Below are 20,236 nucleotides of genomic sequence, written 5' to 3' on the forward strand. Positions count from 1 at the left end.
CATTTTCCAGAAATCCAGTATGAAAGTAATAGATGTAGGAATGTCTTTTAAGAAAGTTTAAATCCTATTGTACATCATTGTATCCTTACTGTAGAGAAGACATAACAGATACAGTAACTCTGGTAAAGCTTTTAACTCGTCTTCAAAGCTTATTCAACAGCAGAGTCTTCATAATGGGAAGAAACTTTACAAATGTAACAATGTGGCAAAGGTTGAAGTACCACTCAAAATTTGTCAACATGAGGTAACACATACTGGGGAGAAGGCTGGAAAATGTTTTTAAAAATGTGGCAAAGGCTTTAGACAGAACTACAAACTTTGTGAATATCAGAAAGAAACATTACAAATGTTAAAAATGTGAGAAAGCATATAATTCATAATCAAAACCATTCAACATGAGATAATCCTGGGGAGATACCTTACAGATGTCAAGGACATTGGCAAAGTCTACTTAGAACTGAACTCTTATTCAACATCAGAGAAACTACACTGAATAGAAACCCCATGAATGATGATAACCTTGGCTTTTTTTAAGAAAAAAAAAATATTAAAAAAAATTTTTTTTATTTATTTCTGAGAGAGAGGCAGCATGAGCAGAGGAGGGTCAGAGAGAGAGGGAGACACAGAATCCGAAGCAGGCTCCAGAATCTGAGCTGTCAGCAATGAGCCCGACATGGGACTCGAACACATGAACCATGAGATCGTGACCTGAGCCAAAGTTGGACGCTCAGCTGACTGAGCCACCCAGGTGCCCCGAAAACTTTGGCCTTTTACATATTTATAAACAGCAACAAGAGTCTTTATAAAGATAAAAAAAACATTACCGTTGTAAACAATTGGCAAACTATGTAATGGAATGTGAAATCTAAATAAACTCAGAGAATGCACAGCAGAAAGAATGAGCTGAATATCACTTTTGAGACATGATTCTAAATCAGTATTAGAACAATCCAAAGTTAAAACACTCAGATCACTTATTTAGCCTTGGACAATAGAGGTGTTGTTGGGTGCCAACCACTCCAAGACTGAAAATCTTCTAAGTTTTGAGTCCTCAAACTTAAAAATAAAGGTGCTTTTTCAACGAAATAACCTACTGTTGACCAGAAGCCTCATCTAGAACATAAAGTCAACATCCCATTCTTAATATGTTGCCTGTATTACATACAGTACAGTAAGCTTGAGAAAGGAAAATATTAAGAAAATCGTAAGGAAAACACATTTACAGTATACATATACATTTGTGTATATGTGGACCCATACTGTTCAAACCCATGTTATTCCATGGCCAACTATATTTGTTAATATGCCTGAAAGTATCAAGGGAGGATGGATGTCTGTATGGAGAGGAATAATTTTACTGTGTCCTTTTTCTTTCGATCATGTTTTAGATTTGTTTTTTGTTTTGGCCAGAAAATATTACTTGTGTGCCTGCAAAAGAAAGTTATTGATTGATGTATAACAGTGATATAAGTCATCACGAAGTGATCATTCAGGGTATCATTTGCAGTAAAGTAAGATAGAGAAAGATTCTGAATTTTAAATAGACTCACCAGTAGTTTTTTCAGGAGATTAGGTTGGCTGTTGATTAAAATCTGAATGTATCTTCATAATAGCAATTGATAGAAGTCAGGAATATTAGTTATGCAGTTGAAATAAAGAGATCCTCAGAGACATCTTAGGCAAGTATAGCTAACTCTTCCATAAATGGGTGTAAAGTTATTATAAATCCGTATTTACTCAATAACGAGCCTCAGTTTGGATAGCATGGAAAGCACAATTCACAGATCCTTATGTCAGAGGAACAAGAATGGTTCGTGAATGCTTGAAATGGGTGTTTTGGATCATACAGTGGTTTTGCACTGGCTTGTTTAGACTGCATTTGAACCTAACACATTTTCATTAAGAACACTGAATGGGTTTTAATGTATTAACAGTGTGTTAATGAAATGTTCTCCTACACCAACCTTAGCCTCCCCACCTTATTAAGTTTGCAGGTAAACAGTAACACAAAGTACACCTGAAGATTGAACAACATGGTTTTTAACTATGTGCGTTCATTTATAGTCAGGATTATTTATAGTACAGCAATGTATTTTCTCTACTGATTTTCTTAACATTTTCTTTCCTTAAACTTCCTTTACTGTAGGAATATCATGTAACATAAGATATATACTGATTGTTCTTGATAAAGTTCCATGTCAACAGTAGGCTGTTAAAATGAAGCGTTGGGGAGTCAAGGTAATACACAGATTTTCAACTGCATGGGGGGCAGGCACAGTGAACCGCTGCTTTATTCAAGCATCACCTATGCTTCTGAAAGCAGTGGGATGTTATTACTAATAATCTATTTTCCCCATTTATGTATTCTGTCTTCCTTATTGTGACAGCTGGACATTATGATATTTTTAATATGATGACACAGAAGTATTATTGAGAGCAAAGCTAGTCAATTTCTTGATACCGTGGCCATGGAATCCATCTTGTATAACCAGATTGGCTACAGAGGATTGAATGGACTCTAACTCTGCCCAATAACAAATAAAAGCCCCCAAAGTCACAAAGTAGTTCCTGCTGGGACTTACCACAATAACCTCTGTGAAAGAGCGCCCACTCCCAGTATATTTACCTTGAGCACCCCTTAGAGAAGACCCCTGTAGAGTTTACCATGCTCCACTCATTTGAGTTTGAATTGTGCATTCCAGACTTACCTGAGGACGTGCAAAGCACTCCAACCATGGACTATAAAACAGGCATCAGGCCTGGTTCCTGCCACTTTCTCTGCCTGCACTCAGCCTTGACCTCAAGGCATATTGGGTAAATCCTCCAGGGTCTGTGAGTAATAAACTTTATGTGGTTCTTTTCTTGAACCATGGCTCACATTTCAATGCTCAGTGGGTTGTACTTAACAAGTGGTAATGAACAAACTTATTACAAATATAATTATAAGCCATATGTACAGGATTTCCAATTACTGTTTTTAAAATGTTACATTTTTCTTTGCTTATGCTGTTTTTATGAATATACAGAAAATATAGTTGTATGGTTTTGGTATGCACAAAATGCAATATGTTAAAGATTTTTTGTTCTTTTGTTTTAATTTTTTAGTGTTTATTTTTGAGAGTGAGAGAGAGCAGCAAGCATAAGCAGGGGAGAGCCAGTGAGAGACAGAGACACAGAATCCAAAGCAGGCTCTTGGTTTTGAGCTGTCAGCACAGAGCCCATCATGGGGCTCAAACTCGTAAACCACGAGATCATGACCTGAATTGAAGTCAGATGCTTAACCAACTAAGCCACCCAGGCACCCTGCCAAAGATATATATTTTTTCTTTTATAGTTTATTGTCAAGTTGGTTTCCATAAAACATCCAGTGCTCATTCCAATGAGTGCCCTCCTCCCTGCCCATCACCCTCCTTCCCAAAGATATATTTTGGAATAAAAGAACTAACTAGGAAAAAGTATGAGTATAGGGGTATGTGTATTTATGTGTGTATCTTCAGAAGGAAAGGGAATATTGGGTCAAATGAGGTAATTTCCAATTTCAATATTGATGATTACCTAGCAAACAAAAATGTTATAGATTCATAATGGGAATAATTTTCTCTATATTGTATTGTATTTCTTCTAAATCTCATCTATCTTGGCTTGAGAATCTCCCCATGCAAATCCTGTCTCTACCTGCCTATTATGCAGGATCTACTCTCTTTTTCTCATTCAAATCTTCAGGAACTATTGCTTCTTGGATTTACTCAGGGATTTTAAGAATGGTTTGCATGAACTGACATTGTGGTTCAAAATTAATTTGATTATGGGAGTAATTCCACAGTGAACATATTAAATTCCACATAGTTTAATTGCTATATTTTACTTCTTCCTCTCAGTTGGACAAGAACATTATGTAAAATAATCTTTAGTTACTGTTCCCCCCCCCCAACACACACACACTGTGTTTGGAAGTGACATCATCCAAGTTCTCCACTTTACTGAAACAATTTGATTATGTGACAACTTGACAGATTCATGAGTCATGGGTTGTTTTAACACTTGTTTGATGAGACAAAGCATGGGATATTGTTCAGTACTTAGTAGATGTTCTAAATATAGGAAGAAAACATTATCATTCTATTAGGAGTAATCCTGAATCCCAAAGTAAAATGAGAACAACATCTAGACTGAAGCATTGCTATGAATTCTTCACGTGGTGAGAGGACACCTGTCTATGGTGGTGTTGCTGACTCTGCATGGAGAAGGATAAATTTTGCTTGTCTTTTTTCCAAATCATTTCCAGTTTTTCCATGTCTTCCTCTCCATTCCAGTGATGAGGGCATCACAGCTGTCCTTCTACCCTGTGTTATGGAGACCCCATTTTCACCACTCTCCTACTCCCACATAAGCCACATGGGCTCTTGTTAATCCAAAGGGCAATTGTCAGTAACCGGTATGGAGGCCATACCAGAGATTTAAAAAAAATGTTGTCATCACTTCCTTGGAAGAACAGGAAAACACCATCAATGGGCCACAGGATTAGGTCTGGCACTTGGCACTGAGACAGCTGTGAGGACAGATAGAACACAATGATCGTAACCTTGAAGAGGAATATAGGTTCTATTACAAGCACACATGAAGAACTCTTGAAATACAGGGAAAGATCTGGTAGGGAGCTCTCTGGTCACTGTAAAGTCTTAGGAAGATACTTGTGATGAACAAATGTGACCAACATGGGGACTTGGGAAATGTGTGGTTTTATGAGATTATGGGAAAGTCAGATCCTTTCCTCATGTTTTCATCAATTCCCTTTGATTTTGGATACCATAGATAACTGTCCTTTCCCAGGCCCAGATATGTGGCAATAGCTGGAAAGGGGCAATTGGAAGATTTAAACATTGTGGCCATTGCCTTAAGATGCCATATGACAGAACAGATGTTGAAGATGAAGAAGCTTTCTGCACACTAACAGTCAGAACTAGTAAGGTGTGTGTTGTGGTTCCACAAAACACTGGCATCCCAGGTATACAGCCCCAACAGATCTCTGATCCCTAAAGTTGGTGACTTCCCAGGTATCTTGACTCACTGCTGGCAGGGACCTCCTTCGTTTCCATGCAGCACTGTGATGAGTCTAGTCCTGTGCTCTGGATTGTGTGCAAGACACGGATTAGTTGGGGAGCAGTTTACCAGCATGTCTGCTTCAAAGAACCCACCCTGATTTTAGGTTAGATGTCCCTGTGTTGTTTTACAGTCCATGCTATCTTTCACCCATATTGACCTGAGTGGAAAGAGGGTAGCATGTTACACTCACATTTCACTTTGGTTCAATTGAAAAATAATAATCTTTTGAGATCATTTTGATGTTGAATAATTGCTGAAAACTTCCTAATCTGGCTAAGGAAACAGACACTAAGATCCAGGAGGCAGAGAGAACTCCCATCAAAATCAACAAAAGCAAGCCACCACCAAGGTATGTTAGAAGTAAATTTACAAAATACAGTGATAAAGAAAATATCTTCAAAGCAGGAAGACATCTTTCATGTATCAAGGAGAACCATAAGGTTAGTAGTGATTTTTCAACAGAAACTTGGCAAGCCAGAAAAGAGTGGCAGGATATATTCCAAGTGCTGACTTGGAAAAATATGCGGCCAAGAATACTCTGTCCAGCAACCCTATCATTCAGAATGGATGGAGAGACAGTTTCCCACACAAGCAAAATCTAAAAGAATTCCTCACCACTGAGTCAGCACTGCAAGAAATATTAAAGGTGAGGCGCGCCTGGGTGGCTCAGTTAAGCGTCCGACTTCGGCTTAGGCCATGATCTCATGGTTCGTGGGTTCCAGCCCCATGTTGGGCTTTGTGCTGACAGTTAGCTCAGAGCCCAGAGCCTGTTTCAGATTCTGTGCCTCCCTTTCTCTCTGACCCTTCCCTGCTGTCTCTCTCTCTCTCAGAAATAAATAAAAAACATTTAAAAAAAAAAGAAATGTTAAAAAGGAATCTTTGAGTGCAAAGAAGACACAAAAAGTGACACAGGAAAAGGATCAGAGAAAATCTCTAGAAACAATGACAAAACAAGTAATAAACTGGCAATAAATACATATCTATCAATAATTACATAAAAATGTCCTATACACTCCAATCAAAACACATAGTGTCCCTAAATGGATTAAAATAAAAACAAACAACAAAAAAAAGACAATAAAACCCCAGATCCATCTATATGCTCCCTACAACAGACTCAGTTTAGACCTGAAGATACTTACACATGGAAAGGGGGGGGGGGGGGATTTTATCATGCAGATGGACGCCAAAAGAAAGCCAGAGTAGCAATACTTAGAATGGACAAACTAGATATTTTTGTTCTTGTATGGTATTTATCCTGCTTTGGTACCAGAGTAATGCTGGCCTTCTAGAATTATTTTGAATGGGTTGCCTCTAGTATTTGTAAGATTTTGGTGAAGATTGTCACTATTTTTTTAATGTTTATTAGGATTAACCAATGAAGTCAAGAGGCTGTGGATTTTCCTAGGCTGGCAGGTTTTTGTTTTTTTGTTTTTTAAATTGCAAATTCAACTTCTATTTTTGTGACTGGTCTAAGAAGATTTACTATTTCTTGAGTTCAAGATTCATATTTCAATCTTGGTAACTTGTAGACTTTTTAAAATTACATTTTGTTCTATTTTGTCTAACTTGTTAGGATATAATTGCTTACAGTAATCTGTTACCACACTATATATTTCTGTGTTTTTTTGTGGTGTTGTTTCTGTTCCGTTTCTCTGTTTGGTGTTTGAGTCCTCTATTCTTTTTTCTTAGTTAATACAGTGAAAGCATTTCTAATTTTGTTGGCCTTGAAAAACTTGGGCATTACTTTCAATTTTGCTTATTCTGGTCTCAATTTTATGTCTAATTTTTAATTTTTTAGTTTTAATTTTTTAATTTTTTTTTAGTTTATTTTTGAGAGAGAGATAGAGTGTGAGCAGGGAAGGGGCAGAGAGAGGGAATCTGAATAAGATTCCAGGCTTCGAGGTGTCAGCACAGAGCATGATGCGGGGTTCGAACTCATGAACTGTGAGATCATGACCTGAGAAGTTGGACGTTTAACCGACTGAAGCACCCAGGTGTCCCTATTTTATTTTTTTTTTTTCCAGAGAGAACCAGCAAACTGGGGTGAGGGACAGAGTGAGAAAGGCAGAATCTTAGGCTCCTCACTCAAGTGAAGCCCTACCTGGAGCTTGGTCCCACAGCCCTGGGATCATGACCTGGGCCACCCAGGTGCCTCAACTATTTTATTTATTTCTGATCTTTCCTTGATATTTTCTTTTGTTCCTGGGTTTTAGCTTAGTTTTATTTTCCATATCAGTGTGGTATAATAAAAAGACAACAAGTTGAGGGTTGGCTCGGTGGCTTAATATCTGTTGAGCATCAAACTCTTCATTTCAGCTCAGGTCGTGATCTCAAGGTTTGTGGGAACAATGCCTGCATCTGGCTCTGTGCTGACATTTTTTTTCTCTGTGTTACTTTATTCTCTTTAGTTTTTTGGTTTCAAAATTTTCTGAGTTAATGCTACCAAGGATGTCTCTTTCATATTTATTTATTTTCCTTAGTTTATTGTCGTTGGTTTCCATATAACACCCAGTGTTCATCCCAACAAGTGCCCTATCCCATGCCCATCACCCCCCTTCCCCTCTCCCCCACTCCCATCAGCCCTCAGATTGTTCTCAGCATTCAAGAGCCTCTCATGGTTTGCCTCCCTCCCTCTCTCCAACTATTTATCCCCTACTTCTCCCCCATGGTCCTCCATTAAGTTCCTCCTAATCCACCTATACGTGCAAACATATGGTATCTGTCCTTCTCTGCCTGACTTATTTCACTCACCATAACACCCTCAAGGTCCATCCATGTGGCTACACATGGCCAGATTTCTCCTTGCCATGTATTCTATTGTATAGATAAACCACATCTTCCTGATCCATTTGTCCGTAGATGAACACTTAGGCTCTTTCCATGTTTTGGCTATTATTGAGAGTGCTGCTATTGTTGAGAGAGCCACCACCTGGGTGGCTCAGTTGGTTAAGCGTTCGAATTTGGCTCAGATTTTGATCTCACAGTTCGTGGGTTCAAGCCCCATGTCGTGCTTTGTGCTGGCAGCTAGCTTAGAGCCTGGAGCCTGCTTCAGATTCTGTATCTCACTCTCTCTCTCTGACCCTCCCCTGCTCATGTTCTCTCTCTCAAATAAAAAATGTTAAAAAAAAAAAAAAAGTGCTGTTATTAACATTGGGTACGTGTGCCCCTATGCATCAGCATTTCTGTATCCCTTGGGTAAATTCCTAGCAGTGCTATTGCTGGGTCATAGGGGAGTTCTATTGTTAGTTTTCTGAGGAACCTCCACACTGTTTTCCAGAAGGGCTGCACCAGTTTACATTCCCACCAACAGTGTAGGAGGGTGCCCATTTCTCTACATTCTCACCAGCATCTGTAGTTTCCTGATATGTTCATTTTAGCCATTCTGACTGGCGTGACGTGGTATCTCTGGTTTTGATTTGCATTTCCCTGATGAGGAGGGACGCTGAGCATCATTTCATGTGTCTGTGGGCCTTCTGGATGTCCTCTTTGGAGAAGTGTCTGTTCATATCTTCTGCCCATTTCTTCACTGGATTGTTTTTTGGGTGTGGAGGTTGGTGAGTTCTATATAGATTTTGAATATTAGCCCTTTAACTGATATGTCATTTGCAATTATCTTTTCCCATTCCATCAGTTGCCTGTTAGTTTTGTGGATTATTTCCTTTGCTGTGCAGAAGATTTTTATCTTGATGAGGTCCCAGTAGTTCATTTTTGCTCCTTTCCCTTGTTTTTGGGGATGTGTCAAGTAAGAAATTGCTGCGGTTGAAGTCAAGGAGGTGGTTTCCTGTTTTCATCTTGGAACTTGCTTGGGATTCTCTCTCCCTCCCCTGCCCGCATGTACACTCTCTCAAAATAATTATTTTTTTAAGTCTAAATCTTGGGGTGCCTGGGTGACTCAGTCGGTTAAGCAACCAACTCTTGGTTTGGCTCAGGTCAATGATCTCAGGGTTCACGGGTTCAAGCCCCACCTTGGGCTATGCAGTGACTGGAGTCTGCTTGGGATTCTCTCTCTGCCCCTCTCCTTGGAATGTGCTTTCTCACTCTCTCACTCAAAGTAAATAAGCTTTATAAAATGTCCAAATGGGGGGCGCATGAGTGGCTCTGTGGGTTAAGCGTCTGACTTTGGCTCAGGTAATGGTCTTCCAATTCGTGAGTTCGAGCCCTGTGTTAGGCTCTGTGCTGATAGCTCAGAGCCTAGAGCCTGCTTCAGATTCTGTGTCTCCCTCTCACTCTGCCTCTCAACCACTCATGCTCCATCTCTCTCTCAAAAATAAATAAACTTTAAAAAATTAAAAAATAAAATGTCCAAACGTAGTCAATTTGGGAAGTCCTTTCCTGAGGGTTTCTACCACCAAATAATCCCTCCTTGTTCTAAAGACCATAACTTTGATGTACTCAGTAGAGTCTTTATCCAACCATTACTGTTCAATAATTATCACAAATACATAATTTGGAGCAATGTTTTATGTGGAATGAACTTCTGAAGGCCTTTGTGAGGGCTTGATCTTCAATAACTACCAAGGTGTTTATAATGGAGACAGAACTTATGAAAGCAATGAATCCAGAAAGAAACATCAACAAGGATCATATTCTAAGACTTCCAAGAATTAATTCAGTTTTCAGATACCATTTTAAAAGAAAGATATATCACAAAGTCTTTTATCAAAGCTTAAATGTCTTTATATGTCACTGTATCCTTCCTAAAGATTTACAAATGTGATAAGTATGGCAAAGTTTTAACCAGACTTCAAAACTCACTCAAAAACAGAGAATACCTACTGGGGAGATAACTTACAAATGAAAAGAATGTGGTAAAATGTTTGCCCAGCATTCTAAACTTTCTGAACATCAGAGAGTATTTACTAGGAAGAAATCTTACAAAGGTGAACATTTTGGTGAATCCTTTAAGCAGTCATTAAACAATCTTTGACATCAGATTATATATACCTAGGAGAAATCCAACCAATGTACACAATTCAGGAATGCCTTTCACCAGAATAACACCTAAGTATACATGATTGAGTGCATACTGGCGAAAAAAACTTAGAAATGTAAAGAATATTGCAAAGTCTTTACTACGTAGAACTCAACATCAACATATCAGATGATATATCCTGGACGGAAACCCTAGAAATGCCATGAATAGGAAAAATCTTTTGTTTTAAATATTCTTTTCAGGTAAAGAGGTTCATACAACATACAAACATTAAGCATGTAAAAAGTTGGCAATGTATGTCATGAAAAAGGAAATCTAAATAAACATCTGGGAATTCACAGTGAAAAGTACTAAGTACCACATTTCAGGCATTAATCTAAATTGGAGTGTTATTATAGAGAGTAATAATGATCTAAAGTTAAAACACTCAGATTACTGAGTAGAGCCTTCAACATGCAGGGTTAGGAGCTCTGACACTTATGCAATTGAAATAAGTATATCACTTTTGATTCCCCCTCCTCCCAATGTAACTATTAATAGACTACTGTGGACCAGAAACCTTACTGTGGACATAAATAGTTTAATCAACACATATTTAGAATGTTAAAAGTAAAACCACAGAGCCACAATTTTCAGAGTATATATCAGATAAACAAGACTAGTTGTTTAAAGTCTGTAAATCTATAGATTTTTATTTTTCACCTGGTTTTTTTAAAAATCTTTTTTAACACTTAATTTATTATTGAGAAACAGAGAGAGACAGAGCATGAGCATGGGTAGGTCAGAGAGAGGGGTAGACACAGAATCCGAAGCAGGCTCCTGGCTCAGCTGTCAGCACAGAGCCCGATGCGGGGCTCGAACCCACGAGCTGTGAGATCATGACTTGAGCCGAAGTTGGATGCATAACTGAGTCACCTAGATGCCCCTGTAAATCTATATTTTAACCAAGGACCATACAGTAACCTTGCAGTGGCTTGTTCAGGGTATATTTAGTTGGATATATTTTAATTAATGAAACTGAATGCTTTCTCATGTGTTAACAGTGATCTGTAATGAATGAAGTGTTATCATTGCACTAACCTTAACCCACTGTACATTAAACAAGGTTGTAGATAAAGAGACTATAGCTGTGGAACACCTGAGTAGCTCAGTAGGTTGAAGATCTGACTCTTGATTTCAGTTCAGGTCATGACCCAGGGTTGTGGGATTGAGTCCCCAGCCCCGAATGGTATGCCCACCTGAAAGACCTGCTTAAGATTTTTTTCTCTCCCTGGCTTGTGCACTCCCCGTCCCTAAACAGGAAAAAAAAAAAAAAGTTGAAACAAAGAATTTAGGGAGTATCTAGTAGAAAAAAACAGCATATATAAATAATACCAGTGATGACCAAAAAAAGGATTTTGTAGGTTTCTATACTGCATGTTAAGAGATAATTATACTTTTTCTTCTCCTATTTGGATTCCTCCTCTGTATTTTTTTGTTTCTTGCTTAATTGTTCTGACTAGAATGTGCAGTACTGTGTTTAATGAGAGAGGTCAAGTTATCTCATTACCTTGTTTCTGATCATAAAAGAGAAGCTTTCAGTCTTTTACTACTGAATATGTGAGATTTCTTCTTTTAATACATACATGGCCTTTATTAAATTGGGGGTGGTTTTCTACTATCTTGAGCACTTTTAATCATAAAATGGTGTGCGATACTAAAAATAATGCTCATTCCCTATTCTATATCAATTAGCATTTTCTTCATTATGTGAATGTGCAGTCTCAAATGTATAACATTCCATATGTTCAAACACCGTTGAGTGTCAGGAAGAATTCCCACTTCATTATGCTGTAAAATGTGCCTTTAATTCAGTTTGCTTTATTATGGGCTTTCATGAATATTCCCAATAGGTAGCTGTGTTTCTCTTTACTTGTAGTGTCTTCATTTGGCTTGGATAAACTGGTAATGCTAGTGTCGCAGAGAATGTTTTCATAATCTCCCTTCTCTTCACTCCTTAGAAATGTATGAAGGGGCACCTGGGTGACTCAGTTAAGCTTTCAGCTTCAGCTCAGGTCATGATTTCATGGTTCAGGAATTCCAGCCCTGCATCCACCTCTGTGCCAACAGCTCAGAGCCTGGAGCCTGCTTCCAATTCTGTGTCTCCCTCTCTCTGCCCCTCACCCACTCACAGTTTGTCTTGTCTGTGATAAATGAATAAGTCTTTAAAAAGTTTTTTTAATGTTTTATTTCTTTCTGAGAGAGAGAGAAATACAGTGTAAGCAGGGAAGGGTCACAGAGGGAGATACAGAATCCGAAACAGGTCCCAGACTATGAACTAGTTGTCAGCACAGAGCCCGACAAGGGGCTCAAACCCATGAACCATAGATCATGACCTGAGTTGAAGTCAGACGCTTAACGGACTGAGCCACCCAGGTGCCCCTAAACCTTTAAAAAAGTTTATGAAGGGGCACCTGGGTGGCTCAGTCGGTTAAGCATCCAGTTTTGGCTCAGGTCATGATCTCATGGTTCATGGGTTTGAGCTCTGCATGAGGCTCTGTGCTGACAGCTCAGAGTCTGGAGTTGGTTTCGGATTCTGTATGTCCCTCTCTCCCTGATCCTCCCCCTCTGAATGCTGTCTCTCTCTGTCTCTAAAACATAAGTAAAACTAAAAAAAATTTTTTAAATAAAGTGTATGAAGAGATTTGAAGTACTTCCTTATTGTTTTTATGAATTATCCAGTGAATAAGTCTAGTACAGAACATTTACTTCTTAGTGTTTATTTATTTATTCTGAGGGAGAGTGAGTGAACAGACAGGGAGAGGAACAGAGAGAAGGGAGAGAGAATCCCAAGCAGGTGCAGACTGTTAGCACAGAGCCTGATGTAGGGCTTGAACCCACAAACCACGAGATCATGACCCGAGCTTAATGTCCGATGCTCTACCAACTGAGCCACCTGTTGTTGTTTGTAACGCGTATTTATTTTGAGAGAGGGGAGAACCCCAAGCAGACCCTGTATGGTCAGCTCAGAGTCCCAGAAGGGACTGGATCTCACAAACCATGAGAGCATGACCAGAGCCAAAATCAAGAGTCTTATGCTTCACCCACTGAGCCACCCAGGTGCTTCATCAGGGCAAGGACAGTTTTGTGTGTTTCACATTGCAGAATTTGGGTTCCCAGTTGTCCAGTTTACATTTCCACACACATTCGTTGCCAAGTGATTGTTTGAAGAGTGCACTAGCTGAGGGGAATTTGAGGGAGACAAAACTGCTGGCCTATAAAGCAGACTCAAGCCAGAAATACGAACTCAGACTCTGCACCCTAAAAGATCAGCAAAATAAGAGTGCCAGTCATCTTTGGGTAACCTTGTGGAGAAACAGGCAATCTTGGTACTGGGAGTGAAATTGTTTTAATACCTATGGAAGGCAATTGGGTACTATCTAGCAGAATTATGTGTTTTTTCCTTCTCTTCACCAGCAATTTCCCCCTCAAATGTAGCCTACAGAGTACTTGCAAACTTGTAAAACAATGACTTTCAAGTACTCACAACACCTATGTAAAAGCCAAAGATTGGGAAGAACCCAAAATCCTTTGGTAGAAAACCAAGTAAATGAAATAATGCCCAAATATAAGTAAGGAGGATAATAATCTACATTTATAATTGTGTGTGTGTGTGTATATATGTGTGTATATATATACACATATATATTCTACATATATAATTGTGTGTGTGTGTCTGTGTGTGTGTGTGTATAAACCACTCTGGTAGAGTACCTAAGAAAAGAAAGCTTTTTATTTTGGGAGAGTAGGAATAGGTGGATACATGGATAATTATATGGATAATAATTTTATAATCGTAATAGGAGGAAGACTTTTCTATCATTTTAAGATTCTGATCCATAGGAGTGTGGTATCTATTAAAAATGTGAAAGTAAGTATGGAAGTGTTACCTAAGAAAATACTGTTTATTCCAATACAGCAATAACCAGGATTCTCCCCTTAGTCCATAGTCCTCATTATACTGCAACTGTTGACAGGTTTTCAAAAATATCCTGCCCAGTATTGTTGCATTTAAAATGTGCCCAAAGCCACAGAGAACCACCATGAGGAGACCAAGATCCACTAGCAATTTCTTCCCTAGAAACTGAGATGCCTCTTGCCCACAGCCTACCTCATCCCAATGACTCCTCCCCAGTCTATGAAGGCTTGGGCCCCAGTATTGCCTCTTGTCCTGGCAACCAATGATTCTGCCGTGGCAGGCCTGCAGGGAACGAATGTGCAAGGCAGACCACCCTTTGTAAGTAATGAAGCCCTCTTACCACATGTTGCTGCACCAACTTCCCCTCGTGACACTCCAAATCTGAGGAAATTTACCTCTTTCTAGTTCTTTCAAATCAGAGGCACAGTTGTTTCATAAATCATTTCTTGGATATGGAAAAGAGGAAAATGATTTTTCCTCCAAAATCTTGGGCAGGAGCTGCTTTCTGACAGGAGTACTCGTATAATTCTCAAGGCTATGGGGGGAAGGGTTTGTCAAAATGCCAGTGGGGTACATGCCTGGTCTTGTGCTCTACTCCCTAAATGAACTTCAATAGTGTGCCAAAATGCACCTTTCTTTTCCCAGTAACCCAAATGTTTTATGATGTGTTGAAGACACTTATAGATAGATAGATAGATAGATAGATAGATAGATAGATAGATAGATAGATAGATATTCTTCATGATGGAGTTCAGGTAGGTTTCACCATTTTAGAAATTCATAGCCATTCTTTGGTATCTACTTCTTGCCATATAATTATCTATTGTGGTCCTATATTTTTATTTCAATGGTTTCACATACTGTGTCTGCCTTCACTTCTTCACCTCTGATTTTAGTTAAACTTCTCTATATCATTCTGACTTGACCAGATATAGCTCTGATAATTTTGGGGGGCTGCTCTGAACATCAACTTTTCCCATTGTTGATTTTTCCTATTTTTGCTATAGCCTCTATTCTCCATTTCTGTTTTAGGTTTAAATTTCCTTTATTCTGCTAATTTTGAGCCCCTAGGTCCTTTTCCTGATTTTCTGATATATAAGAAGTTGATTTCTGCTACAGCAAGATATGTTATGGAATTGTCTATTAAGCTTTGTGGTCAGTCCCTGTGTGCAAGTTTATGTGTCCATGGAAGAGTGAAGTCCTGGTGATTTCTTCTCAGCTATCTTTCTGATGTTTGCTGATTGATTTTAAGGTTATTTATCAGAAGTTGTCAGTACATTCATCTGAGAGTAGTACCTAGAATGATTTTACTTTCTATTATTTGATCTCTTTCAGCTATATTTTCACATGACACCCAGACATTCCTGCCAAAGCCATGCCTAGAAGCTTCTTCCCAAAAAGTGTCAATGAGTAGCTACAAACATAGTTCCCTTGAGAAAGGACACTTAATGACAGACTGGAACAAGGATTCGGAGAGTGAAGGCCATCAAAGACATCTGGGGACTCCTTTTCTAGAGAATGATTATGAATGTAATAAATATGGGGAAGTCTCTTATCAAAGCACCAACCTTATTACACACAAGAGTATCCCTACAGGAAAGAATCCTTACAAATATAATGAATGTGGGAAAATTCTTAACCAGTCCTCCAATGTTGGCGATCATCAGAGGATTCATGAGGGAGAAATCCATGACAGAGGTAATAAACCAGGGAACATGTTTAGTCATTCATCAAAACTAAATACACATAAGACAATTGGTACTGGAGAGGAAAGGTGTATAGGTAACGAATGTGTCAAAGCATTTGACCTCCAGCAAATGCATACTGGACAGAAACCTTACAAATGTGAAGAATGTGCCAAAACCTTTAAATTGTGCTCAGTCCTTACTCAACATCTGGTAACTCATACTACAGAAAAGCCTTATAAACATAGGGACTATGGCAATGTCTTTAACCAGATCTCAACCCTTACAGAAGACAACAGAATTCATACTGGAGAGAAACTTTACCAATGAAAAGAATGTGGCAAGCCCTTTCACTGGCCCTCAGACCTTATTCCACACCACAGAATGCATACTGGAGAGAAACCTTACCAATGTAAAGAATGTGGCAAGGCCTTTAACAAGCACTCGATCCTTACTCGACATCACAGAATTCATACTGGAGAGAAACCTTACCAATGTAAGGAATGTGGCAAGGCTTTTACCCATCACTCAGCTCTTAGTAGACATCACAGAATCCATACTGAAGAGAAACCTTACAAATGTCAACAATGTGGCAAGGCCTTTAATTTGGCCTCAGAACTTATTCCACATCACAGAATCCATATAGGACAGAAACCTTACCAATGTAAAGAATGTGGCAAAGCCTTTAACTGGCCCTCAGGCCTTAATCGACATCACAGAATCCATTCTGGAGAGAAACCTTACCAGTGTAAAGAATGTGGTAAGGCCTTTCACTGGCCCTCAGCCCTTAGTAAGCATCACAGAATCCATACTGGAGAGAAACCTTACCAATGTAAAGCATGTGGCAAGGCCTTTAGATACCGCTCAACCTTTACGGAACATCGCAGAACTCATACTGGAGTGAAACCTTACAAATGTAAAGAATGTGGCAAAACCTTTTACCGCCAGTCAAGCCTTACTGAACATCAAAGAATTCATACTGGAGAGAAACCTTATCAATGTAAAGAATGTAGCAAGGCCTTTAGGTTCCTCTCAACCTTTACAGAACATCGCAAAACTCATACTGGAGTCTCACCTTACAAGTGTGAAGAATGTGGCAAAACCTTTTACCGCCACAAAAGCCTTACTGAACATCACAGAATCCATACTGGAGAGAAACCTTACCAATGTACAGAATGTGGGAAGTTCTTTACTCACCGCTCAAACCTTACTGAACATCACAAAATCCATATTGGAGACAAACCTTACCAATGTAAAGAATGTGGCAAGTCCTTTCAAGGGCACTCACACCTTACACGACATCGCAGAATTCATACTGGAGAGAAACCTTACCAGTGTAAAGAATGTGGCAAGGCCTTTAACCAGCATGCATCCCTGACTCAACATCACAGGATTCACACTGGAGAGAAACCTTACCAATGTAAACAATGTGGCAAAGCTTTTAGGCACCTCTCAACCCTGACTGGACATTACAGAGTTCATAGTGGAGAGAGATTTACAAAGGTAAAGAATGTGGCAAGGCCTTTACCCAGCACTCATCCCTGACTGAACATCACAGAACTCATGCTGGAGATAAACCTTACCAATACAAAGAATGTACGAAAACTTTTCATCACTGTTCAATCTTTGCTTTATAACACCGAATTCATACTGGAGCAAACCTTATAAATGTTAAGACTATGACAGAATGTGTAAGGACTCCTCAACTCTTATTCCACATCTGATAATTCATACTGGAAAGGAATGATAAACATTTGGGAATGTGCCAGACCTGAAATCAATGCTAAACCCTCATTCCTCATCAGAGACTACATACGGGAGATGATTTTATAAATAGAATTTGGCAAGCCCTTTAATCAGTACCCAAGCCTCATTCAACATCATAGAGGTCCTACTACAGAGAAAACTTTAAAATAATGTGGGGGCGCCTAGGTGGCTCAGTCTGTTGAGTGTCTGGCTTCAGCTCAGGTCATGATCTCATGGTTCGTGGGTTCGAGCTCCAGTCAGCCTGTTAGTGCAGTCAGTCTGTTAGTGCAGACAACTAACTCAGAACCTGGAACTTGCCTTTGAATGCTGTGTCTCCCTTTCTCTCAAAAATAAATAAAACATTTTTAAAAAGCTTTAAAAAAGTAAAGCTCCAAATAATCAATTCAAACGCTTTTTTAAAAAAGTGGTAAAACATTTCAGACTGTTCAAGCCTTACTAATGATCACATTTCCTGTTGAGAAACGTTCCAAATGTAATGAATGTGGCAAACCTCTGGCTGGAACTCACAACTTCCTTCAGCATCACAGGTATTTATACAGGAGTGAAACTGTAAAATGTAAAGAGAGTGACTGCGTCTTTAACTGGAATTCACTTGTGACTCAGTATGCCCAAAAGCATACTTGAGATAATGTATGAATAAGGAAAGACCTTTTTAAATATACACTTTAGGAAACATCAGCATACAGCTAAGAAAGTAACTTGAAAGATAAAATATTTTTTAGATGAAGATAAAATACCTGATCAACTGTCACAGAATTGACAGTAGAAAGGAGTACATTGGTCACACTATTCAGACATTTTTCTCCACAAAAATCCTTAACTTTATGGGATAAAAAAAAGTTGAACACTTAGTTAATCTATCTGCTGGTATGCCTCAAAATATACAAGGGGTGGATTTTTAAGTAGGAGTCATTAAATTCAATGTGTGTTTGTTTTACTTTGGCCCTATTTAAGATGTTGACAAACAAGTATTAATGTCTTTCTGCTCTCAAATCACTTCAGAAACTTCATTTATTCCCAGTGGGTGTGTGAAAGTATATGGCTAATCTTTATGCATCAAAGATACCCGATACCCTTCCTCCTTCAGTGGGACACCTGTATACCTGATTTTCTGTGGAAGATGAAGGACAACATGATGTACAATCTATGAAAAGAATCTAAATAGAAATGTTGTTGATGCTTATGACATTGATGTAAGTTATTATGAACTAGGTGTTCAGAACGTCCAAGAAAATTCTTGTCCATTTATTAAAACTAAAAAAGAGATTCTGAATGTTACAGATAAAATGGTTTACTTATTGGCTTTTAAGGAACAAGAGGTGGCAGTCATACGGAGGCAACGTAATAACAGCAATAGTTAGAAGTAGAGAATATCAGTTCATGTGGTTGAACTGAAGTCTTCACAGATGAGAAAGAATAGCTAACTCTTCCTAAAAGGATATTGGATTGTACATTCAGAGTTTTTAAGAATTACCTCAGGTCTCAAAGAGTTTAGAATGCAAAATGAAGGTGTTAGCAACTTAAAGGAGACAAGCCTAGTAACCACAAAGCCCAGGTCTGTAGGAGATACACAAAAGAGAGAGAAAGGAATCAAAGTACACCACTCTAGAAAACCAACAAAAAGATAAAGAGCAAGTGGGTAAGAAAAAGGCCAATAACTCTAAAACAGCTAAAAGCATTGAAAAGAATGACAAGAGTAACTATCCTTACGTGTTTCAATACTTCCTTTAAGTATAAAGGGACTAATTTTCCAGTCAAAAGATATATTGGCTGAAAGGACAGAGGTTCACAAACTAACAGTATGTGCTGCCTTCAGGAGACTCACTTCAGCTGTGGGAACACACTCAGGCTGAAAGTGCAGGTATGGGAAAGGATCTTCCACACCAAGGAAAACAGAAGAATGTGGGGGTAGCCATGCTTACATCAGACAAAATAGACTTTAAGCCAAAGACTGTAAGAAGACACAGCGAACGTCCTTATAAAATAGAGGGGTCACCTCATGCAGTGTTTTTAGTTACGTGGTGTTGGGCAGAAAGCCAATAAGGTTCCCCCCATTTTTGTTTGGGAAGGACACCAATAGTGTGTTCATGTCACTCTTACAGTGTTTAACACTTAAAACCAACACATTTTTCCATTCATGTTGGTGGTGTTTGTGCAGGTACCTGAATTGTAGCTTGTGTAATGTTGATGAACACCTGTATCTTAGGAGTCCCCTAACTGGCTAGTTGATACTCAAAAACCATTCCTTTGATTTGAGGGTTGGAGAAAAAAAAAGAACCCTGAATGCCACGTCGAGAAAGACCTATTGCTTTGAGGTTTTGATGAGTGTGGGAAAATACTGTTGCAATGAAAATCTTGGTACTCTACTGTAACAAGTAGCCAATAGTTTATCAAATCCAACTTGTAGAGGCTAATAAATCTTTTTCACAGTATTTGATTTGCTAACTTCTTGATGTAATACATTGCATTTCCCCCCCCTTTCACAGGTCATTTAATTTACATTGTTCTCTGATATTTTCAGACCCCAAATAAGTTATTTGTCTTTTCAGGCACATTACCATAACACCACTCTAAAATTTCTAATATTAATTTCTGGGGACTTTTTCTTTGTATGCTATTGCAAGTGATCCACCTTTGGATCACCTTCGCAATACTTTTGATAGTGGGTTTACTTCCCTTTGGGTTCTTTCTTGAAATGTACATCTTTAGATGGGAAAACCTTATAGTCTACCTGGCTTACACTTTTTAGACACAGTACATGTGACTTAAGGATTTATACATTGTTGG

General features: G+C 38.8%; 1 protein-coding gene across 1 annotated transcript in view; it reads left to right on the top strand.

Annotated features, from left to right (window-relative positions):
- The window catches only part of LOC120226050 (zinc finger protein 208-like), a 141,696-nt gene that overhangs the window by 19,816 nt on the left and 101,644 nt on the right, over positions 1–20,236 (top strand). Inside the window, 3 exon segments of the mRNA XM_039224246.1 lie at positions 15,333–17,174; positions 17,177–17,299; positions 19,147–19,159. Of these exon segments, the coding sequence (XP_039080177.1) occupies positions 15,333–17,174; positions 17,177–17,299; positions 19,147–19,159 (1,978 nt within the window).

This window comes from Hyaena hyaena, unplaced genomic scaffold (assembly GCF_003009895.1).
Source record: "Hyaena hyaena isolate Hyena2069 unplaced genomic scaffold, ASM300989v1 scaffold_1589, whole genome shotgun sequence".
Taxonomy (NCBI): domain Eukaryota; kingdom Metazoa; phylum Chordata; class Mammalia; order Carnivora; family Hyaenidae; genus Hyaena; species Hyaena hyaena.